The 24,726-nt window shown below is 48.0% G+C and overlaps 1 protein-coding gene across 14 annotated transcripts in view; it reads left to right on the plus strand.

Annotated features, from left to right (window-relative positions):
- LOC139761687 (uncharacterized) overlaps positions 1-24,726 on the plus strand; it is a 312,428-nt gene that overhangs the window by 112,448 nt on the left and 175,254 nt on the right. The window contains exon 1 of one of the 14 annotated variants that reach the window (XM_071686134.1): positions 2,855-3,054. The exons of 12 other annotated variants lie outside the window; for them this stretch is intronic. Coding sequence is in view for 1 of the 2 variants with exons in the window: in XM_071686045.1 (XP_071542146.1) it covers positions 7,651-7,691 (41 nt within the window). In the remaining variant the exon portion in view is untranslated. Of the gene's footprint in view, positions 1-2,854; positions 3,055-4,978; positions 7,692-24,726 lie in introns of those variants that run through there. One more of the 14 variants, XM_071686045.1, reaches the window with a different exon arrangement.

Here is a 24,726-nt window from a genome sequence, read left to right on the forward strand (position 1 = left end):
ATCAGTGCTGAAAGTTTTCTCAAAAGTAATTTGCCGGTGATCACTCGTACCAAAGTTTTCTCCAACTTCATTGTTAACAAGATCCTCATTTTTAAGCTCGCACCAAATCCAATATGTTCTGTTCGCGAGCAGGTTTTTCACTGGCTTGTATTTGGGCACTGCCAAGGAGATTTAAGTACAGCCCACACACGGAGGGAGCCACTGGGAAGGGATTCCCCTACTTCGGTAAAGGTAGTTAGAATCTCCCGTGATCATTTCGAACCGTGGTCACTGCAGATTAATGCTGTCTTTCGTCTGTTCCTGGTGCCTGTGCGTTGAGGCTGAGTAAGATGATCCTTCTGGTATTTTTCTACGAAGTTTTTTCATTTCTTCAAAAAAAAAAAAGAATACAGAGTCGATATTTTATCTTTCTGTCGAGGCCTAAGATGAGATGAAATGAGATTGAACGTAAGGCCAAGACACCACCACCACCTACTTTGATAATTCCTCCATCAGCGTTACAGACAATGTATCCAGGAAGTGCGCATTGGCCGGGCGAGGCAATCTGTCCTATCTAACCATGATTCAAAGACGCCAGTCGTGTCATCATTTTTTTCAAATGCATTTGTCTCTCCTTTTGGAAATTATCTTTTTGACATTCGGCTCGCATTAACACAGTGTTTTGTATGCTCGTAGCCGGTTGTGAGAGTTAGTTACGGGTGGGGACGCGTCTGATTCATAAGAACTGCAATTTTTTCCTTCTTCAAGACGCACTTGCAGACAGAGTGAGAAGCCTGCCAACACACGCAGCTCTCCGTTCCTTAAGATGTAGGCCAGCCTCCGTACTACACATCTGAGGCCGGGAGGGAAGCGTGCTGGCCCAAGCGTACAGACTCAACTCCCCTCCTGTCCTTAGTGAGACTGAACACCTTGCTGAAGGAGGCGCTCCCAGCTGCCGATTCTTTTGCACATCTACTAAGATTATAACGCTATTACATTTGTCTCTTGACTCGACGAACGAGCTTGTGTCTGGGCGGATATTCCCCTCGCGTACCTTGTTTGTAACCGACTTGATAAATATATCCACACATGTGCATGAATGTTTACCTCGATGTATATTTTAATGAATTATATATACACACATATTGACATGCATAAAATTATTCCTATGTGCACGTATACATAGATGTATACGTACATGTATCTACGTGTACACATATACATAGGTGTATACGTACATGCATGTACGATGTGTGATGTTCAAGACGAGTTAAAGGGTTACCATCGGAATGGTAAACTGGTAATGTTCGTTGTATGAGTCTGGCCTCTTGTTCTCGACTAATAGCTGCCTTTCTTGTGGGGAGAATTATAGGGATTTTGTGTTGGGTCTGTGTCTTGTCTGGGTAGAATGACGTTCGTTTTGGGTGTGCGTGTTACCTGTTACTGTTCGAGCAGGCAGTGGTCTCACCTCTCGTGTGTCACGACCCACTTCATACCACACTTGGCTCTTACACTGTCATTCTGTGTACCATGAACCCACCTCATACCACATGTCTTCGTCTGTATCCAGCAGTTCACCTCCTTTTTGTGCCTCCGAGACCCGATACTCTCATCTGTATAACACTATCTGCACTCCCTTCAGACACATTCACCTTTGCCCTGATAGTCACTGACCTCTCCATCCACACGCTCCTTATTGCACCCAGGAAGGTAGCCCCCTTCTCCCAGTGGTGTTGGAGTCGCCTCCAACCCTCAAGGTTATGTACACGTGTTGCCGTGGCCTCTCCCAGGTATACCTCAAGCGCCTCACTTGCGCCAGGTCTCGCGCCATTCAAACCGTCCTGCCCCCTCGCTCCTCTGCTTCACTGGTGAATGCGGCGAGGGGTCGTTATCAGGAGAGCTCTGCCTGTGTGTGTGTGTGTAATATGCTCTTTATCAAGGGCGTGTGATGTTACCATGACCAAATAGAGCAAGTGGTGCATCTACTGTATGCAGGAGAGGGAGTTGCCTGACAGGTGTTAGTTGCTCTTTGCAGATGACTTAACTCTGATGACAGACACGAGAGGGAGAGAGAGACTCCAGAAGTTGGTGTGTGGATTTGAGAGATTGCTTCGCCATTGAGAAGTCAACCCTTCGCAGTGTTGCGTTATTTTCAGTGGAACGAAGGGCTACAATCTCGTCGAAGAACTTCTCATTCCAAGGGAGTCCCTCATTTCCCTGAAACTGGCTGTAGTGCAGCCTTGAAGCTTCAGGAACTCCTGAAATACGCACTGGGGTTTTACACACACACACACACACACACACACACACACACACACACACACACACACACACACACACACACCACAAGTACGACTAAGGCCCAACAAGACCTCGTACCTGGTAATGGGGAAAATATTCTTACATCTCGCTGGAAAGATGACACATGATACTCCAAGCTCTCCTCTCCGTCCATACATCATATTCTGTTTTTTCAAGAAATTATGAGAGTAATTTCCTTGAGTCTGATGATGGCTGGAGGAGGGGGAAGGCTCACTGTGTGAGTCGTGAAAATATAATGAAAATGGCATATGGGAATTTACCTCTCCCTCCAGTTTTCTCAAGAACATCGAATATGTGTTTAGAAATGAGAAGAGGCCAAGTAGAAACTTGGTAATGCTACTAAGGATATGGTTCTTAATGAAACATGCCAATGTATATATATATATATATATATATATATATATATATATATATATATATATATATATATATACATATTGATTGATTGACATTTAGTTTGTAGCGATTGTTTCCTGTGGACTTTTTCCCCCCAGGGATAAGTGTGAGCCAGTGATTCTCGGGTTATCTTTATTATGCTCTGGTAATAAGGTGTGGAGAGGGTCAGGTTTGGCTTATCAGTACGAGAGGTAATCAATGACGTGATAAGATAGCAAGGTTGTTTGGAGGCCCCTTAGCTTGGCCTGCTGGCCACCGGGGCTGGCCTCCGTCAACATCCTCCCCCCATCGTGGCCAGGCTAGTGGGTGCACACCTACTGACCATCATCGACACTGCTTCACTGCTCGTGTGACCAGGTACGAGAAGGTCTCGGGTGCTCGTCGTACTTGTATTACTTGGTACGAGAAGGTCTCGGGTGCTCGTCGTACTTGTATTACTTGGTACGAGAAGGTCTCGGATGCTCGTCGTACTTGTATTACTTGGTACGAGAAGGTCTCGGGTGCTACTCGTATTATCAGGTACGAGAAGACGACCATGGCCGGTGACTATGTGGTCGTTGCATCTGTCGTGCTGTGGGAAGAAGCCACAATATTTCTCAGTGAGTTCGAGTGGTAATGAGTTGTATTGTGACACGAGTTGTATTGTGGTAGGAGGGACATAAGGGCTAGGTCACAGTACCCATGGTTGCCTGGAGAGGTGAGTGAGGCAACAGTATGTAACCAGCAGTGCACTGTGTGATTCATAGCCTTGGTGATAGGAGGTAGGTGAGGGGTGAGGTTTACCTTGGTGATTACTGCTGCTGCTGGTACTTGGTGGTGTATGGTTGTGGTATACATAGTGATGGTGGTGTATGATTGTGGTATACATAGTGATGGTGGTGTATGGTTGTGGTATACATAGTGATGGTGGTGTATGGTTGTGGTATACATAGTGATGGTGGTGTATGGTTGTGGTATACATAGTGATGGTGGTGTATGGTTGTGGTATACATAGTGATGGTGGTGTTTGGTTGTAGTATGCATAGTGATGGTGGTGTAGGAATGTGGTTCGTCATGGTACGTACATGGTGGTGTTGGTGTATGGTTATATATATGGACGTTATCATCATGTGTACAGACACTACGTCGTCACCCTTACGTACGTCTGTGTAGCTGTGTGGACGACGTGGATAGCGCGATAACGCGAGTACAGCACACGACACAGTCTGTGTACGTCTGCCATAGTGAGCCCTTGTGCTGCTGAAGAAATGATTACATTTTGGATCACCTGCTTCCTTAATTTTACATTTTATGAAAAAAAAAAATGTAAAGGTTATATCTGGAGTACAGAGTGATGGCAAGTTCTGATCTACAGCATAAGCGAAAGGCAAAAACATGGCATAATAGTTTATGCAATTTATTATGATCTGAATTTGTTTTACCGTATATTTCCCTCGTAGTAGGATATTAGGGGAGGAGAATGCCGTTTTTATGACAGTTATATATTATGTGTCACTGATGGATGTGGTAACATACAGTGTTGGTAGCGAAGGTTATGGTAACATACAGTGTTGGTAGCGAAGGTTATGGTAGCATATAGTATTGGTAGTGAAGGTTATGGTAGCATACAGTGGTGGCAGTGATGGGTATAGTAGTATATGGTAAAGCTGATGAGTGAGTGATGGTGTGGGAACTTGTGTCTTTATGGAGTATACATCACGCTACCCTTGTTCACACCTTGTACTCCACTAAATGTTCCTTAACACAGCAGACTGTTGTAGCACATAGCTTATACTCCACTGTATGTCTCTAACAGAGCAGAGTGTCTAATGTCTAAGCACATTGTGTGTGACCATGATGGTTAACATCGTAACCTGTTTGTTCATTGCCTGCGCTCCTGCCTGTGCAGTCATCGCACACGCTGGTTTGAGCTCCGTATCTTGCACAGGCACGGCTGCCACCGTGCAGGTGTGTGTGTGTGTGTGGTGGGAGGTGAGCATATCCCCAGGCTTGCTTCATGCCCCTCATCTTCCACCGTGAGCCTCAGTCACAGGCACTGGAGAATGTTTGAGCAGGCGTGAGGGAGGGTTTATTACAGGGATGTCTCTGTAGTTCTGCAGGTTTGTTCAGAGGGGTGTTTTGGGATCTCTCATTAAGGATGTTTGGGGGATCTGCCTGGATCTTCATGGGAGTGTATTAAAGTCGCACTTGGTTATGTTTAGGAGTAGTTGGGAGGAGGGATGGGGACCTTTAGGGTATTTATCGTGTGTGTGTGTGTGTGTGTGTGTGTGTGTGTGTGTGTACGGTCTCATAGGATATATAGAGGGGTGTTTCATGGACCACTACAGGTATGTAAGGGTTTTTTAGGGCCGTCTTTGGTTAATTATTGTATTTATAAGGGTGTTTGAGTGTCCCATATGGATATTTCGAGTTCTGAAGTGATCCCATGTATGGGTGTCTTTATGTGTCATGCACATGCTTGAGGTGTGTATGTATCCCATGTGAATGGTTGAACGTATTGACACGAGATCCAGTGGGTTATCTGGAGGAGGTCCAGACTTTCACATCTGGTAGGGACAGTATGGTTATGTGGTCGACTTTGTAGGAGTTACCATCTGGGTAGAGGGTGAGTGGTTTGAGAAAGCACGCACCATCTGGGTAGAGGGTGGATGGTATGGGAAAGCACCCACCATCTGGATAGAGGGTGGATGGTATGGGAAAGCACCCACCATCTGGGTAGAGGGTGGGTGGTTTGGGAAACCCTTCAAGATATTTAAGGGGGATACGCCTGTGTAGAGGTCTTCATTTAGGAAGATATGAAGGGGAGTTTAGTAGGAGGACAGATGTGCTTATACTTGGATGGGACTCGGTGAATTGATAGAACGAAGGATGGAAAAGGATTCCATTTAATGGATGGGATCCCTTGTGTACTTTCACAGAAGGATGAGTAGCGAAGCCTTTGTGGGGTGTTTGGGATCAGATGTTGGGATGGTTAATGGTTTGTGTAGGTGGTGTGGTGTAGAGATACTTGTAGTGGTATGTAGGTGGTGTGGTGTAGAGATATTTGTAGTTGTGTGTAGGTGGTGTAGTGCAGAGATACTTTTGGTATGTAGGTGGTGTGGTGTAGAGATATTTATAGTGGTGTGTAGGTGGTGTGGTGTAGAGATACTTGTAGTGGTGTGTAGGTGGTGTAGTGCAGAGATACTTGTAGTGGTATGTAGGTGGTGTGGTGTAGAGATACTTGTAGTGGTGTGTAGGTGGTGTAGTGCAGAGATACTTGTAGTGGTGTATAGGTGGTGTAGTGCAGAGATACTTGTAGTGGTATGTAGGTGGTGTGGTGTAGAGATACTTGTAGGGGTGTGTAGGTGGTGTAGTGCAGAGATACTTGTAGTGGTGTGTAGGTGGTGTAGTGCAGAGATACTTGTAGTGGTGTGTAGGTGGTGTAGTGTAGAGATACTTGTAGTGGTATGTAGGTGGTGTAGTATGGAGATAATTGTGAGCATGGGGTCGACTGCCTCACGTCTCCACCGTGAAGTGTGGTGGTGTGCCCATGATGGCGCCAGACAGTTGCCACACCGCCTCCACACGTCTTTCTCCACCACCTCACATGGAGAAGGAGAAGAAGAAAAAAAATCATGTGCCACAGTCTCTTACCCCCGCGACGACGCCATGTGTATGCTGCAGGCAGGATCATGTCTGGATCCGTAGTTCCCACTTGCCTGACTCCAGAGGTGAAACCTCAAGTGGTGGCGGCGGTGTGGGGAGAGTTAGATGGACATGTGGGAGAAGCTCTATGTATGTCTGTATTGGGAACTTACTGTGTGTGGGATCTCTCTCTCTCTCTCTCTCTCTCTCTCTCTCTCTCTCTCTCTCTCTCTCTCTCTCTCTCTCTCTCTCATCAGTCCAGCTTTCAAGTATATGGATAGGGAAATATGTAGCAAGCTCTTCGTATTCTGGATGTGGCCAAAACTAGAATATGATTCTCAATCAAATAAGAGAAGGGTCCAGAGGAGGGAAATAGATATGGCACCAGAATGGACACAACTAAGTTCCAGGGTAAGGCCAAAAGCTTTAAATATAGCCGTATTGGAAAAGAGAAGAGTGAGGGGTGACCTGATCACACAACCTTTAAGTTCTCAGAACAGATTGATGACGTGGACACTGGACAGTTCATCGAGGGATGGTTGGGGTAGAACAACCAGAGAACGTAACATGTTATTAAGCAGGAAACTTAAGAAAAAAAAAAGGATGTAAAAAAAAAATTCTTTTATAGTGGTTGATGGACGAAGGATTAGAATAACTGAGGAGATGGTTCATACAGACACCCAAACGTAGATTGAAGAAGTTTTATGGTTGTAGAGAATGTATATATGAAATGGGGGCCCCACGAGTGTACCACTCCCCGTACAGTACAAATAGGTAATGACACACACACACACACACACACACACACACACACACACACACCATGTGCTGGGGTGTCTCCTGGTTGGTGACATACGTGGTTAGGTGGGCGGGGGAAGGACCCCGTGGCGGGTGCACACCGTGCCGTGTGAGCTGGGCCACCGAGCATCGTGGAGGCCACAAACAAAACAACGTGGTGTAGATCCCGCGGCCGCATCGATCATGAGGCGTGATGCTGAGCGGCGTCGTTGTCATGGCAACCGCGTCGGTAACCAAGGCGACCGCATCCGTTGCCATGGCGACGGCATCTGTTGCTAGGGAAACTGTACACAACCGGGCGGGAGATCAGTTTTAACCCGCCCGCCCGGCCCCTCCTCCTCTCCACCTCCCACCATTTGGGCAGAAGGGGCCTACTGTACCCAAATCGATGCTGCCGGGGAAGGGACACAGTCTTATTCATAGCCGTTCAAAATGAAGGGAAGCCGCAGCGAAAAAATAGAAATATCTTTACTAGTGTGTTCTCTCTTCTAGAATGGAGTCTTTGTTTTGTCTGCCTCGGGTGGAGAAGACATGTTGCTTACCCTACAACACTCCCAGGTTGTAGGAGGAACGTGAGTACCTGGTGGCGTGGGGTTTTGCTGTTGCTGTGTTGTTGTGTTGGAGCCATGTTGGTGGTGATGGCTGTAGTGATGGTGATGGCTGTATGAATGGTGATGGCTGTAGTGATGGTGATGGCTGTAGTGATGGTGATGGTTGTATGAATGGTGATGGCTGTAGTGATGGTGATGGTTGTATGAATGGTGATGGCTGTAGTGATGGTGATGGTTGTATTAGTGGTGGTAATGATGGTTATGGTTGTATTATTGTTGTTGGCGATGGTTGTATTGCTGCTTCTGGTGATGTGTGTAGTAAAGGTGCCGGTCATTGTTGAAGTGATAATGCAAGTGTTAAGTAGTAGTGATGATTGTGATAAGTTGTAGTGATAGTGATTGTTGTAGTTGTGGTAGTGGCGAGTATTGTAGTGGTGAGTGATGATGGTGGTCGTGATGACGATGCTTGCAGTGGTGGTGGTGGTTATAGTGGTGGTTGTGATGTTGATGGTTGTAGTGGTGATTATAATGATTGTTGTGGTGATGCTAATTGTTGTGATCGTGGTGGGTATGATGATTGTTGTGGTGGTATTTGTAGCCACGGTTGTGATTGGGGTAGCGATCGTGGTGGAGATGGTTGTGATTGGGGTAGCGGTCGTGGTGGAGATGGTTGTGATTGGGGTAGTGGTCGTGGTGGAGATGGTTGTGATTGGGGTAGTGGTCGTGGTGGAGATGGTTGTGATTGGGGTAGTGGTCGTGGTGGAGATGGTTGTGATTGGTGTAGCGATCGTGGTGGAGATGGTTGTGATTGTTGTAGTGATGGTGGTGGTGGTGATTATGGTGGTGATTGTATTGATCGTTCCCATGATAATGTTGGCGGTGATTATACTAGTAGTGGTGGTGGTTATAGTAGTGGTGTGGGTGTTGGTTGTAGTGGTGGTAGTGTCAGAGACGGTGGCAACTGTGGGTGGTATAGAGTTGAAGGTGATGGCGAAGATGGTGTCAGCGGTACGTGCAGTAGGCTAATGGTTAAGTTGGTGATAGTGGTGGTGTTGATGGTGATAATGGTGTTTTTTTGATGGTGAGTGTTGTGATAGTGGTTATGTTGATGGTGATAGTGATGGCGTTGTTGATGGTGGTAATAGTATTGTTTTGGTGGTAGTGGTGGTATTGATAGTGGTGATAGTGGTGGTGGTGTTGATAGTGATAGGAGTGGCGTTTATGACGTTACTGGTGATAGTGGTTGTGTTGATGGTATTAGTGGTGTTGATGGTAATAGTGATGGTGTTAATGGTGATAGTGGTTGTGTTAATGATGGTGGTGGTGATGATCGTGGTTGTTGTTGACTGTGATAGTGGTGGTGTTGATGGTGATAGCATTGGTGTTAATCATTGGTATATGGTGGATTTTTCGATGGTAATAGTAATGGTGTAAATGGGGGTAGTTGTGATTTTGATGGTGATAGTGGCGATGTTGATGGTGATGATTATGCTAGTGATGCACTAGTGGTGTCCTAGTTGTGGTACTGTAGTACTGGTGGTGATAGTGGTGGTAGTGTTACACTAGTGGTGTCCTAGTTGTGGTACTGTAGTACTGGTGGTGATAGTGGTGGTAGTGTTACACTAGTGGTGTCCTAGTTGTGGTACTGTAGTACTGGTGGTGATAGTGATGCTAGTGTTACACTAGTGGTGTCCTAGTTGTGGTACTGTTGTACTGATGGTGATAGTGGTGGTAGTGTTACACTAGTGGTGTCCTAGTTGTGGTGCTGTAGTACTGGTGGTGATAGTGATGCTAGTGTTACACTAGTGGTGTCCTAGTTGTGATGCTGTAGTACTGATGGTGATAGTGATGCAAGTGTTACACGAGTGGTGTCCTATATGTGGTGCTGTATTAGTAATGGTGATAGTGGTGGTAGTGTTACACTAGTGGTGTCCTAGTTGTGGTGCTGTAGTACTGTTGGTGATAGTGGTGGTAGTGTTACACTAGTGGTGTCCTATATGTGGTGCTGTATTACTAATGGTGATAGTGGTGGTAGTGTCACACTAGTAGTCTCCTAGTTGTGGTGCCTTAGTACTGATGGTGATAGTGGTGGTAGTGTTACACTAGTGGTGTCCTAGTTGTGGTGCTGTAGTACTGATGGTGTTAGTGGTGGTAGTGTTACACTAGTGGTGTCCTAGTTGTGATGCTGTAGTACTGATGGTGATAGTGGTGGTAGTGTTACACTAGTGGTGTCCTAGTTGTGGTGCTATAGTACTGATGGTGATAGTGGTGGTAGTGTTACACTAGTGGTGTCCTATATGTGGTGCTGTATTAGTAATGGTGATAGTGGTGGTAGTGTTACACTAGTGGTGTCCTAGTTGTGGTGCTGTAGTACTGTTGGTGATAGTGGTGGTAGTGTTACACTAGTGGTGTCCTAGTTGTGGTGCTGTAGTACTGTTGGTGATAGTGGTGGTAGTGTTACACTAGTGGTGTCCTAGTTGTGGTGCTGTAGTACTGATGGTGATAGTGGTGGTAGTGTTACACTAGTGGTGTCCTATATGTGGTGCTGTATTAGTAATGGTGATAGTGGTGGTAGTGTTACACTAGTGGTGTCCTAGTTGTGATGCTGTAGTGCTGATGGTGATAGTGGTGGCTTTCGACACTGATGAGAGAGTAATATTGGTGGTGGTGGTGTTAGTGTTGGTGGTGGTGGTAGTGTTGGTGTAGGATGTCGATACTGTGGGTGGTGGTGGTGGTGTTATGTCAGTTATACTTGTGTGGTGGAGAGTGTTATGCTGGGGATGTGTTGGTGATAGGTGTATGATGAGCGTATTGCTGGTTGTGTGTTGGTGATAGTGTTTGGTGATGAGTTTTATGCTAGTGAGTGTATTACTGGTGTTGCTGGTGATGTGTTGATGGTAGATGTGATGAATGTTGTGTAGGTGGTGATGTGTGGTGAGTGTTGTGTAGGTGGTAAGTGTGTGGTGATGAATGTTGTGTAGGTGGTAGATGTGTGGTGAGTGTTGTGTAGGTGGTGTGTGTGTGGTGATGAATGTTGTGTAGGTGGTAGATGTGTGGTGAGTGTTGTGTAGGTGGTAAGTGTGTGGTGATGAATGTTGTGTAGGTGGTAGATGTGTGGTGAGTGTTGTGTAGGTGGTAAGTGTGTGGTGATGAATGTTGTATAGGTGGTAGATGTGTGGTGTAGGTGGTAAGTGTGTGGTGATGAATGTTGTGTAGGTGGTAGATGTGTGGTGAGTGTTGTGTAGGTGGGAAGTGTGTGGTGATGAGTGTTGTGTAGGTGGTAAGTGTGTGGTGATGAGTGTTGTGTAGGTGATAGGTGTGTGGTGATGAGTGTTGTGTAGGTGGTAAGTGTGTGGTGATGAGTGTTGTAGGTGGTAAGTGTGTGGTGATGAATGTTGTGTAGGTGGTAGATGTGTGGTGAGTGTTGTGTAGGTGGTAAGTGTGTGGTGATGAGTGTTGTGTAGGTGGTAAGTGTGTGGTGATGAGTGTTGTGTAGGTGGTAAGTGTGTGGTGATGAGTGTTGTGTATGTGATAGGTGTGTGGTGATGAGTGTTGTGTAGGTGGTAAGTGTGTGGTGATGAGTGTTGTGTAGGTGATGTGTGGTAATGAATGTTGTGTAGGTGGTAGATGTGTGGTGAGTGTTGTGTAGGTGGTAAGTGTGTGGTGATGAGTGTTGTGTAGGTGGTAGGTGTGTGGTGATGAGTGTTGTGTAGGTGGTAAGTGTGTGGTGATGAGTGTTGTGTATGTGATAGGTGTGTGGTGCTGAGTGTTGTGTAGGTGGTAAGTGTATGGTGATGAGTGTTGTGTAGGTGGTAAGTGTGTGGTGATGAGTGTTGTTTAGGTGGTAGGTGTGTGGTGATGAGTGTTGTAAAGGTGGTAGGTGTGTGGTGATGAGTGTTGTGTAGGTGGTAAGTGTGTGGTGATGAGTGTTGTGTAGGTGGTAGGTGTGTGGTGATGAGTGTTGTGTAGGTGGTAGGTGTGTGGTGATGACTGTTGTGTAGGTGGTAGGTGTGTGGTGATGACTGTTGTGTAGGTGGTAGGTGTGTGGTGGTGAGTGTTATGTCAGTGGTAAGTGTGTGTTGATGAGTGTTGTGTGGATGGTGGTGGTAGGTGTGTGTGTATGTTTGTCTGTGTGTGTGTGTGTGTGTGTGTGTGTGTGTGTGTGTGTGTAGTGATGAGTGTTACAAAGCCCCCAGCACATGTTGGTCAGAGCAACACTTGTTAGTATGTTCATAACCAGGCTTGATCATCACCTTGTCACGCTGTGGTACGTAGTCATGTTTTTAGCCAGTCATCATAACGTAGTGGTGTTGTATGCTGGTCGCTCAACCAGTGATTTCGCCTCAGCCACGCTGCAGTAACGTGTCAACATTGATTAACCCGTGTCGCCTGCTTGAAGGGGACGAGAAGGTAATATTGTATAGCCCTTCCACATTAAGAGTCATACAGACATGGTAAGACGCGAGGCTGGAGCTCAAAGTTTGTTTTTATCATTGCCTTCATAAAAAAAAGAAAAAGTGAATTGATTCTTGTTTTTTTGTTGTTGTTGAGTTGCATGGTATACGTTCATTTTAACTTGTTTACCCGTAAACTTTACCTTCTGGTATATTAGTCCTGCAAAGTATTTTTTTTTTTTCTATGTGTTTCTTGTCCGGCGTGTTGTTGGAGGGAGTGTTGGGAGGACCGAGAGAGTCTCTGCTTTGCTCTCCTCTTCTCGTAATGCCTTTAAGGAGACTGCGTCTTTATCTGTAGTGTTAAGACCAGATCATCGCGCTTGGACCCCTGCGTCTGTAGAATTCTCTCTCTCTCTCTCTCTCTCTCTCTCTCTCTCTCTCTCTCTCTCTCTCTCTCTCTCTCTCTCTCTCTCTCTCTCTCTCTCTCTCTCTCTCTCTCTCTCTCTCGTGTAGTTGGATGTTGTATCTATATAAGGCCACATCATGTGTTCCCGGGTGTTTGTGTAAGGTCACCTGTCTGTAAGATTATTCCTTTCGTGCCCCCTGTGTGTCATGGCACACACTCAGGGATCGCTTGGTCCGCCGTGGTCGGGGCGGGAGCCACACTTCCCCTGCACAGTATCGTGGGGCACAAGGTGGAAGGTGTAGTCCAGGTCCTCAGTATATTCTGTACACAAGTGTTTCCCGGGAGCTGAATACCTGGCCAGACATGAGACCCGTGTGTACAGTCTGGATTGAGCCGAGTTTATGAACACATTTATCTTGGTACTCAGCCAGGGCTCTTAACTTGAAGAGAATTCAACCAGGGAACTTACACACACACACACACACACACTCACACACACACACACACACACACACACACACACACACACACACACACACACACACACACACACATCCTAAAGAAGCACATAGAGCTGATGGGAAGGTCCAAAGGAGTGAGGCAAAGATGGTGCCAGAATTTAGTGGGTGAAGTTGCAGGGAACGACTGAAGACTTCAGATTTGCCGACCTTGGAAGAGAGAAGACTGAGGGGTGATCTGATGACAACCTTTAAGATTTTGAAATAGATCGATGACTTGAACAGTGAACATTTCTTCCAGAGGTGTAGGGATTGAACAACCAGAGGACATAACATGTTATTAAGGAAAATTTTTTTTAAAAAGGATACTAAGAAATACTTTTACACTATCAGGTTAGTGTATGAATGGAATAGAATGACGGAGCATGGTTAATACGTAGACAGCACGCATAGATTTAAGTTGTTGTATGAGAGAATGTTCAAGAGGTGGGGCCCCACGAGTGTAAAACTCCCTCCCCGTTCAGTACAAATAATTACACACAACACACACACATACATGTTATTTTTCCTCCTCTTCTTATGTCACTTCCAGTCACACTGATGCACCGCAGTCGACTTACTCGCAAACCCAGCCTTTAATGCACTTATATTCGGAGACCTCAACCTCCATCACATTACACGGAGGCAGGCAGGAAATAACATCGTAACCGAAAATCCTGACATAGGAAGCAGCTCCGACGAACACCTGCAGAAAAATGGAGAGTTATTCAGACTGTGTGAAAACTTCTTCCGATAACGTATAATAAAACCCACCAGAGGAAATAACATCCTGGACTTGATCTTTGTAAGTAACGTGGACACATTACGTGACAATACCATCTCAAACCCCCCCTATACCGTGATCACAACCTGATACAAGTAGAAAGAAGGTTTTGGAGGCTAAACCGGCCAGGGAGAACACTGGAGGCGTTAGCAGACGGATCAAGTGGGAAGATGTGATCAATGAGATGTCGGCGAGACAATGGGAAACCTTGCTGGGTGACAGAACGCAGGAGGAATGTGTAAATGACATGACCCGTTTGGGTACTCGAGAGGTGCAGCAGACATATACCAGCAGGAAGAATGCACAAAAGGTGTTGGTTAGAACGAGTAAGAATACCCCTCTCCAGGAGGCAGAAAAGAATTGCAGACCTAAAGAAGCCACAGCTCACCCAGCGAAGGAAGGAAACCCTCTGGAGTGAATTATCGAATATAGACCATAAGCTGAAAATGCCAGACAGAACACAGGAAAAAAAGAAGAAAAAGCCATCAATAAGAAATAACCCAAAATACATTTTTTTTTTTTTTAAAATCAAAACGCAAATCCAGGACCACCCATTCTATCGGCCCGTTTAAAAGATGTCTTTACAGGCGACTGCCAGAAGATGAGTGAGATTTGATAAAGGCAATATGAATCTGTATTCAGCGAACCAAGAACATCATGAAATACAAATGACCCAACAGACTTCTTCCTGAACAGTATTCCCTCAAGTGTACACATACCAGATATCACCACATCAACACAAGACTTCGAGAGAGCCATTTGAGAGCATGACCATGCACTCAGCCCCCAGGCTCGACTCACTCATGGAACTCAGTCTTCATAAAGAGATGCAAGACACCCCTAGCACGTGAGAAGAACTCTTAGATTCTGACATCATTCCCGAGAAGCTGAAACTGACCCACATCGCCCCACTCCACAGAGGTGGAAGCAAAGCAGTCCCGGTATCATTAACATGGCATGATTAAGATCATCGGAAGATTCGTAAGAGACACACTGACGGAATGTATGGAGGTGATCAGTGTACATAACCCAGGACAACATGGTTACAGGGCGGGAACATCTTGCGTCTCGTAGTTGCTTGACCACTATGATGAGGTGGTCGAAGGTCTGGAAAACAAAGCAAATGCCGACGTGATTGACACAGACTTTGCAAAAGCATTTGATTATTGTGACCATGGCCTCATAGTACACAAAATGTGAAAGATGGGAATATTCGGAAAAACTGGGAGATGGAATAACAACTTTTTAACCGATCACAACACGTAGTTGTAAACCATGCCATCTCCACGATAAAAAGCTGTCCCCGCAAGGAACTGTACTTGCGCTCCTCCAGTTCCTCATTCTTATATCTGACGTTGGCGCGAACACGAGCCACAGTTTCGTGTAAACTGATAAAAGATAAAGAAATAAATGGAAAAATAATGGTGTATTGGATATATTCATTCATTGAGCTGAAAATACACAGTTAAGACATTACAGGTATTACAGAACTGGGAGGTAGAAGGAGAATGGAATTGCGGAAGTAGGAAATGTTCAGAGATCTTTGACAGCCCATAGTAACGTCGTAAAGGACCTGGATTACTGGAACCGGCTGAAATCTTTGAGGCTATACTCGCTGAACCGCTGACGGGAGAGATATATCATCATCTATACCAAGGAAAAACTAGAAGGTATAGTTCCTAACTTACATACGGAAATAACAACCTACTTGCACGACAGGTGTGGAAGACTTTGTCAACTGCTTCCTCTGAAATCCGAAAGTTCGATATGCACACAGAAAAAGAACATCGTAAACTTCCGGGAGGGCATTACTCTTCAACACCTAGCCATCTACCACGAGAAACAGGGTTGGATGCTCAGTATAGAAGTTTAAGAGTGCACTGGACAGCTACCTATAAAGTGTACCAGACCAGCCAGGCTGTGGGGGCTATGCAGGCGTGCGGGCTGCGACTTCCAACAGCTTGGTCGACCAATGACCCAATCCAATAGCCTGGCCCAGCCCGGGCTAATATTATTTATTGTAAAATTAATTTCTCTCGCCTAGTTTGTGAAACTAGCTGTTAGTCGTAAACATCTGGGTGGATGAAGCACAGACGAACTCCCAGGCAGGCCAGACCTGCCATCACTCAGGCCACCAACACCAATAACTTGTGGACCTGTGAAGTTCGGAATTAGTGACACTGATATGTGCGAGCTCTGATATGTTGGACTGGTGAATACTGAACGTAGACCTAGACTGACCTGAATTGGTCTGACCTAACCTCGCCTGGATTGGCCTGATTGGCCTGACCTAACCTGATCTAGACGAGCCTGAATAGACCTGACGTCATCTCTCCTGGACTGGCCTAAATAACCTGAACTAACCTGACTTGACGTATTTTAGGTTGCTGAAGCTTTGGTATGTTACGTGCGCTGGGTATATTGTATAAGCAGGAGTCGTCGCCACAAGCAGGCATCCTCACCCTTTTAAAAGCTGGTGACGTACGTTGGCACGGCTCCCGTTGGCACTGGTGGCCGGCAAGTGATGACATTACACCGTACTGCATACCTGATGACGGCTAGAGACGTGTGTCGTGTATCTGGCACCCACGGTTGACATTTCCTCAGCCTGGACACCATAAGCCACTTAAGACTTCCCTGCGTCTGACTCTCCCGGGCTATCAGGTACACGGTCCAGCGCGGCGGTACAACACATGAACACGGCAATACGACCCTTGGGGATGATGGCCTGGTCTCTGAACTGAACCTGGAGGGTTTTGTCAGTAGCCAGACCCTCACTCCCAAGGGTGGTGACGTCATGCTCAAGCATCGTACCGTCATGCTGAAGGGGTTGAAGCATGTTTGAAAAAAAGACACATACCATCTGTGACCAGAACCTGCGGAGAATCCCTGTCCAGTTCCAGGCCACAGTGCTGGGTCAAGATTGTCCAGTGCCAGGCCACAGTGTTGGGTCATGACTGTCCAGTTCCAGGCCACAGTGTTGGGTCAAGACTGTCCAGTTCCAGGCCACAGTGCTGGGTCAAGATTGTCCAGTGCCAGGCCACAGTGTTGGGTCAAGACTGTCCAGTTCCAGGCCACAGTGCTGGGTCAAGACTGTCCAGTTCCAGGCCACAGTGTTGGGTCAAGACTGTCCAGTTCCAGACCACAGTGTTGGGTTTAGACTGTCCAGTTCCAGGCCACAGTGTTGGGTCAAGACTGTCCAGTTCCAGGCCACAGTGTTGGGTCAAGACTGTCCAGTTCCAGGCCACAGTGTTGGGTCAAGACTGTCCAGTTCCAGGCCACAGTGTTGGGTTTAGACTGTCCAGTGCCAGGCCACAGTGTTGGGTCATGACTGTCTAGTTCCAGGTCACAGTGCTGGGTCAAGACTGTCCAGTTCCAGGCCATAGTGTTGGGCCATGACTGTCTAGTTCCAGGCCACAGTGTTGGGTCATGACTGTCTAGTTCCAGGCCAAAGTGCTGGGCCAAGACTGTCCAGTTCCAGGCCACAGTGTTGGGTCATGACTGTCTAGTTCCAGGTCACAGTGCTGGGTCAAGACTGTCCAGTTCCAGGCCACAGTGTTGGGTCATGACTGTCTAGTTCCAGGCCAAAGTGCTGGGTCAAGACTGTCCAGTTCCAGGCCACAGTGTTGGGTCATGACTGTCTAGTTCCAGGCCACAGTGTTGGGTCATGACTGTCTAGTTCCAGGCCAAAGTGCTGGGTCAAGACTGTCCAGTTCCAGGCCACAGTGTTGGGTCATGACTGTCTAGTTCCAGGCCACAGTGTTGGGTCATGACTGTCTAGTTCCAGGCCAAAGTGCTGGGTCAAGACTGTCCAGTTCCAGGCCACAGTGCTGGGTCTAGACTGTTCAGTTCCAGGCCACAGTGTTGGGTCAAGACTGTCCAGTTCCAGGCCACAGTGTTGGGTCATGACTGTCTAGTTCCAGGCCAAAGTGCTGGGTCAAGACTGTCCAGTTCCAGGCCACAGTGTTGGGTCTAGACTGTTCAGTTCCAGGCCACAGTGTTGGGTCAAGACTGTCCAGTTCCAGGCCACAGTGTTGGGTCAAGACTGTCCAGTTCCAGGCCACAGTGTTGGGTCAAGACTGTCCAGTTCCAGGCCACAGTGTTGGGGGAATACTGTAGTGTAGGTCATTGTCAGGGCCTGGGTGAGACTTTAGCCCACCAGGTGGACACCATCCACCCCTGGCGTCACGTGACACACTGGACTCAAGCCCATCCGTTACGCCTCATCTACCCCAGGTGTCGCGTGACACACTGGACCTAGCCCACCAGTTGCTCTCCCTCCAGCTATGTGCCATGTGACACACTGGACTCTAGCCCACCTGTTGCACCCCCCCCCCCATCCACCCCTGGTATCACGTGACACCCTGGACTCAAGCCCATCCACCCCTGGTGTCACGTGACACCCTGGACTCAAGCCCATCCACCCCTGGTGTCACGTGACGCCCTGGACTCTAAGCCCATCCACCCCTGGTGTCACACGACACGCTTATGGTGTGATATCATAGGTATTAACGCGTCTGACGTGAGACCAAGTGTTTTGACCAAGACCTTCGTGTGTGTTGCTTACCCTACTGGCCGTGGGCGAGGGCGTCAACACACTCACCCCTCATCACGTGGGGAAGGTCGTGGACGCACTCGTCCTTGCCATTCATTATATGTGTACTGCCTGGAGTGTCTCACTGCTGCAGACCTGGGGGGTTTGGGGGGAGGGTCTGGGTCCCCCCCCTCACACACACACACACACACACACACACACACACCTCTTAAGTGGGGAGGGTCATATTTACCCCCACATGAGAGGGTGAGCCGGTTATCTGACGGGAGAATATGGACTGATACGGAGCCGAGATACAGCCTTAATGTCAAGTAGTGCCTCTTATCTATAGTGGTACGTGTTATCTGTAGTGGTTCATGTTACCCAGGCATTGCGCCCTCTTATCTTAGTTACTGGATCATTGTTGCCCTTTGTTGGGGCGTCTGGCTTGGCTTTTTGCATGCGTCTAATTGCTCTTGTGTGGCGGGAATGTATTAATTGTGTACGACACATGTCATACCTTGATGCAGTTGCCATCATATAGTTTACACGGTGCCAATGCTGACCAGTTCGTTCCAGTCGTTAAAGGGGAATATTTTGATCAACTCTCCTTAGACTGGGGTCGTCCCTCGTCTGCAGCCTGGAGGTAAAATGGATAAAATCCTGTTTGAATGGAATTAGTAATTAAACAGAAACTGTTCATTAATTTAGTGAATTATAACAGTAGGAAAGGACAGGAAAAATTGTCACAAGGAATTTTTGTCTTGCTATGGTTGCCGATGGTTTAAATGGTTTAAGGAGAGGACATAGCTCATAGTGGGCCAGGCAGGCTGGGTTTGGCGGAAGGATGGACAATAAGCGAGGTGGGACATAGGGTGGAGCAGACTGATGGAACGGGATGGGGCAGAGCGTAGACCAGGGAGGCGGGGTGGGGCAGGACAAAGGGTGGGCAAGGCAGGCTGAGTGGGACAGGGCAGAGGGTGGGGCAGGCAGCCAAGGTAGAGGGTAGATGATTTGCGTTGGGACACTCAGAATGGTCCCAGAGCGGGCGTAGGGTGGGGACATGACGTGCCCTCACCTGATGGCAGTGGCACAGTAGATGGAGCTCACCCCAGGCCTCACATGCAAACACACACACACACACACCTGACATACCCACGTCCCCACCACTTCCCGCATCATCTTCACCCTCCCACCAGTGGCCACGATTGGTCGACTCTGCACGAGTCTTCCTTCCCCTCCCTCCACAAAGCTTCAACTGTCCACATCACACACAAGCAAGTTGTACCCTCGTCTTCACACAGTTGTTTCTTTAATTTCGCGTGGCAGACTCGCTCAGGCTTACATTACAGATGCATTAATGAGCTTGAGAACAACAGTGTTACTGGCTTCTTGGACGCTCTGCTATCTTGTGTCCTCGGTGTTACATGACAGTTTTTACTGTGTGTATCTTCATAAAGTTGGTTGCATTCCTCTCGACGCCGGGGTTGTCTCTGGTGGCTAGTCAGTGGCCAGCCATGTGCCCAGCTTCGTCAGGTGGTGTTCCTGGTACTTGTGCTGCATCTTTCACTCCTGCGAAGAGTGGTGGTGGTCTGTCTCTTGTCGTGGACATCATCGCTCCGAGATACACATCTGGGGTTAGACTGCACGACGGAGGCACGGTCTGGATGCTGATACGAATTTTGGTTTGCATGAAGATGTGGATCGTAAGTTTGGTCTAGGGACTTGATGTGAAACACTTGCCAGATTCTATAGTTGCGTTGGCGTCACGAAACGACCCAAAATATTATGCTGGCGATTGGGTCACCTGGCCGTATGGGTCCTGCATAAGGTAGCTTTACCTGCATATACACAGATTATAACCTTATGGAGCTAATGGTTTAAAAACAATAGTTGAGAAGATATGCTTGGAGAGACCTTTGATAGGATCCTTTGCTTGTGAATGGTGGTGATTTGTGATGTACAAGATGCTGGCCGGCGAGTCACCACCACCACCACCCACAACTGCCCCAATTGGCAGTATTGGCGGCGACGGCGGTGGCGGCGTGGGTCATTGTTAGCTCAGGCATGCCTCACTGCTCGTCCTCACCATCATGGCAAGGGTTTCAAGGCTGGAGGGGATGGGGGCGGAGGTGACAGTAGACCAGGGTGCCAAGTGCCATATGAGAGGTGGTGGGGACGAAGGCTGGATCGGATGGAGAGTACCGCCTTCAAGAAACCTGGTAAGGTGAGCCACCTGATACCTGGTTAGGTGGTATGTTGAGGATGGCGGGGCTACCGGGCAGGACTTGGGTAGTGCGATGGTTGGCAGGAAAGATTGTGAACGGTGATCATGGGCCGGGTGTAGTGGGTGGTGTGTTGTGGTGTGGTTGTCGCCGTTGGTTGGCGGTGCGCACCTTGCTTGCCATGCCAGGGCTGCACCGGTGGCCACGGGAACCACCCTGAGCTGGTGATAGACTCATGATAATCTCTTGGTGGACGAGCTGGCTGGTCATGAGTTCTTGCGGGAGAAGGAAGGGAAGTCGTTGCACAGGTGACGACAGAAGACAGCGCTTAAGGTGGGACTGGTAGTGTGGAGGTAAACTTCATTCTGCCTGCCTGTCTTGGTTCTTCCTTCCCCCTTCGCTTATCCTCTGCTTCTGTAGGCAGTCAACGTATTTTCTCGGCAGCAGTCAAGGTTACCGGCACTTGTCCAACACCACCTTCAGGTGTAGGCTGGTGTCGTGTGTAGGTGACACACGAGGCTGTTTGTCGTGTTGTTGAGCAAGGTTACACCCCACCGTGGCGTCGGCCTGCTAGGCCTCTTATATCAGGTAGTTAGTGTCACCCGAGTGCCTGTGGCTTCCCAATATGGGGAGCACCTTAGCTGCCCCCAGAGCGTGCGGCGGCGGCGACACTGTATTTAGCTCGGGCAGGCAGGCATGTAAACACTGCTAAAACCGCTCTGATTGCTGAAGCGTGTTATGACGGGAGTACCCGTTCACTTTACACAGAGTTCAACCTCTCTCTCTCTCTCTCTCTCTCTCTCTCTCTCTCTCTCTCTCTCTCTCTCTCTCTCAGACAGTGGTGCGTGAGGCCGTATATCCGGCGCTGTTCTCCTCACATCTGGATGTTCTAAACTTTACTGTTTGCAGGTGCAGCCGGTAGTGGTGTTGTACACACGTATTTCATTCACACGTTTCACATGAGTGTGAGGTCTGTGCTAGTCAGTGGTAGTAGGAGAGGGTGTGGTGCTACACGCCTCCGCCCCTGCCTGCCGGGAGGATTGTATCGTTTTCACTCGTTTGTACACAAAGTGAACGGACATTTGTTGTGCCACTGTTGGTGTCCGCCGCGCTGCGGCTGGACAAAACGCTGAGGAGGTTGAGGCTTAACGCTTAGATCACAACACGTTGTTGTGAGTCTGGCAGGTTCCAGTCTGTTAGGTGAGGTGTGTTGTACCCTAGAGAATTTGCTTGTACCTCGACTGTTTCCACTTGTTACCTGAAGCAGACGCAGCTGACTCCAAATCTCATATTATCTCTTGTACATAATGCCAGAGTAAGTACAGATACTCATGATAACATGCTCCAATGGGGATAAGTGTCCGCTTTTAAGTCTTGGGCGTATGAAGAAGTTAAACAAACAGACTGCAGAATACCAGACAGGAAAGAACGATTGTATCTTGCATGAGCATGATGGTAAGAGACCTCATTGTAATAATGGCTGGTCATCTCACCGTCATATATAACACACCAGATCAACCATTGACTCTTTCTTGAAGATGGCAGGCTGGATATTGCGACCCTTCAAGGCAACACGGAGGAGATGGTGTGACGCCGCTCCTCAACGCGCTACGTAATACTCTCCTGGCGAGGCTACTGCTGTGTGTTAACGTCATCCTTCAGGCCGGTGGAAACTGGAGGGTTAGAGGGGGTGCTAAAATCCGAACGAGTGGGAACGAGTAGAAATGGTGAGACTGGATGACTTGAGGGCAGGAGAGAGAGAGAGAGAGAGAGAAGAGAGAGAGAGAGAGAGAGAGAGAGAGAGAGAGAGAGAGAGAGAGAGAGAGAGAGAGAGAGAGAGAGAGAGAGGAATTACGCTTTAAAAATCCAAGAAAACATGATTCCTGTTCACATGAAAATGGTTTCCTGTTAGCTCGCTAGGCACTTAAGGCTTGTAAGATGTAATGTGTGATATCAGAAATGAAATAAATGTAAATAAGATGATACACTGCCATCAGCCTCTGAAATGCTGAAAAATACGTGATCAGAACCCGTACAGAAGACTGTGGACCGTTCACTGTCCTATGATGTAAGGAATTTGGTGGACGCATAGGATAATGGTCTTTGACCTCTAATGGCCAGATCCAGCCGAGGAGCAGCATGGCAGGCTGGTCTCGGACCAGCCTGTGGTGGCAGAACCCCGAAGCGATCATAAGGTCTACTTCAGGGCAGGTAACGCATGACCCCAGGATATTATGTGGCAGTAATTATATAGCAATACTCAATTGGTCGTTGCATAGCTGTGCCTCATGCAGAGTATTGCATGACCAATTTGGCAAGATTAAGGAGCAGTCAGGGGAAAACTTTAATCTGGATCAAGACCTTGTTGCTTGTAGGAAGGTAGATTTTCATTTCGAACACCAGAGCAAGTAACCCACACCTTCCTGTTAATGGCCACGGGAGAGTGACGTGAAACTTGAGGACACCGACTCGCTTCCCGCTGGACGCGACCCGGCCCTACGGAACCCTTGCACACGCGGCTCACCTTCAGGTATCATTGCCCTCGCTGCGCCACGTGTGGTGCCCGTGTGCCCCGTGATGTGTTCGATGCAGCGTCCCACGATGTGTGTGTCTGGGAACTCTGCTAAAACCTGTGGTGTGAGCAGATGGTATTTTGCTGCCATCCTTCCTGCACGACTCGACGCGTAGAAACTAGTATGTTTCTTGGGTTTCTGGGTACACTCCCATGTGACATGTTATTCTACGTCTATGTATATATTTCACATAACTTCACACTCATCAAGAAGTGGACTTGGCTTCATCTTGTGTGATGGAACTAAAAATGATGTGGCGGTAATTAGTTACCTGTGGCAGGCCCAGCCAACCGACACCTTCTACCTTGGCCTGAGTATCAGCAGGGGATGTCTCATGTCCGGTACCATGCCCCATACTAACGGGCCTAGTGAGCCGCCTACCAGGGGTGTCCGTGTCCAATATTGTATCCCTTACGGAGGGGCATAATGAGTCTGCTAAGGGTGGGGCGTGGCCCATGTCCTCCAGGATCGTGACCCCATACTGACGGTCCTCTATTGACCCTACCAGGGGGTGGTGTCCATGTTCAAAACCGTGGCTCGTGTATGTCCCCGCGAGTGTGAGGAGGAGTCTGGTAAAGCGTGTACGATACCTTATGATAAAGTGTCGACGTGGAGTCTCGTGTGGCCCAGGATGTGTTGCATGTATTTCATGATCAGGATGGTCCGGGGTGGCTTATGTGCTCCAACTCGTACATGGGGAAAATGTTGTGGCTTGTAGTAGATGTTGATCTGATTATACCATGTAACCATGTGGGGCGAGATGGTGTCTGATGTCATTATACCACGTGAGCCAAGACGGTGTCTGATGTCATTATACCACGTGAGCCAAGACGGTGTCTGATGTCATTATACCACGTGAGCCAAGACGGTGTCTGATGTCATTATACCACGTGAGCCAAGACGGTGTCTGATGTCATTATACCACGTGAGCCAAGACGGTGTCTGAAGTCATTATACCACGTGAGCCAAGACGGTGTCTGATGTCATTATACCACGTGAGCCAAGACGGTGTCTGATGTCATTATACCACGTGAGCCAAGACGGTGTCTGATGTCATTATACCACGTGAGCCAAGACGGGGTCTGATGTCATTATACCACGTGAGCCAAGACGGTGTCTGATGTCATTATACCATGTGGCCACGTGAACCAGTCTGCATTGATATGGCTGGAGGTCAACATTACATTAATTCCAGTGAATTATCAAAATGGTTAAGGAGATGGGTGATAATTACCGTTTTCTCTTCTTGTTCTACAAAATTTTCACAGGTACGACGTTACGACCCGTTGACCTGACCCTTGACGTAACCCATTATGGCCAGACTGTCACGCCCGAGGGTCGTATCGTCCTGCTAGAGGAGTCAACCTGTGTGTACTGTGCTGGCCATGATGGGTGGATGAGAAGTGTGTGTGGTCAGTGGGGAGGTGTGGTGCACGTGAGGGGCCAGCTGAACCCTGTGGGTGTCGTGGGATATTTCTGGCTGAGGCCACGCTGCTGCCCCCACGAGTCTCCCAGTGGTTGGGGGTCGTGTGTGAGGGGAAGGGAGGGCGGGGGTTGGCTGTGGCACTGGTCGTGTAGTCTATCACCTGCTGATTGACGTAACCCACATCTTGTCATCCTAACCCCCTTGCCCCTTACACACA

The sequence above is a fragment of the Panulirus ornatus genome, chromosome 3, assembly GCF_036320965.1.
Source record: "Panulirus ornatus isolate Po-2019 chromosome 3, ASM3632096v1, whole genome shotgun sequence".
Classification (NCBI taxonomy): domain Eukaryota; kingdom Metazoa; phylum Arthropoda; class Malacostraca; order Decapoda; family Palinuridae; genus Panulirus; species Panulirus ornatus.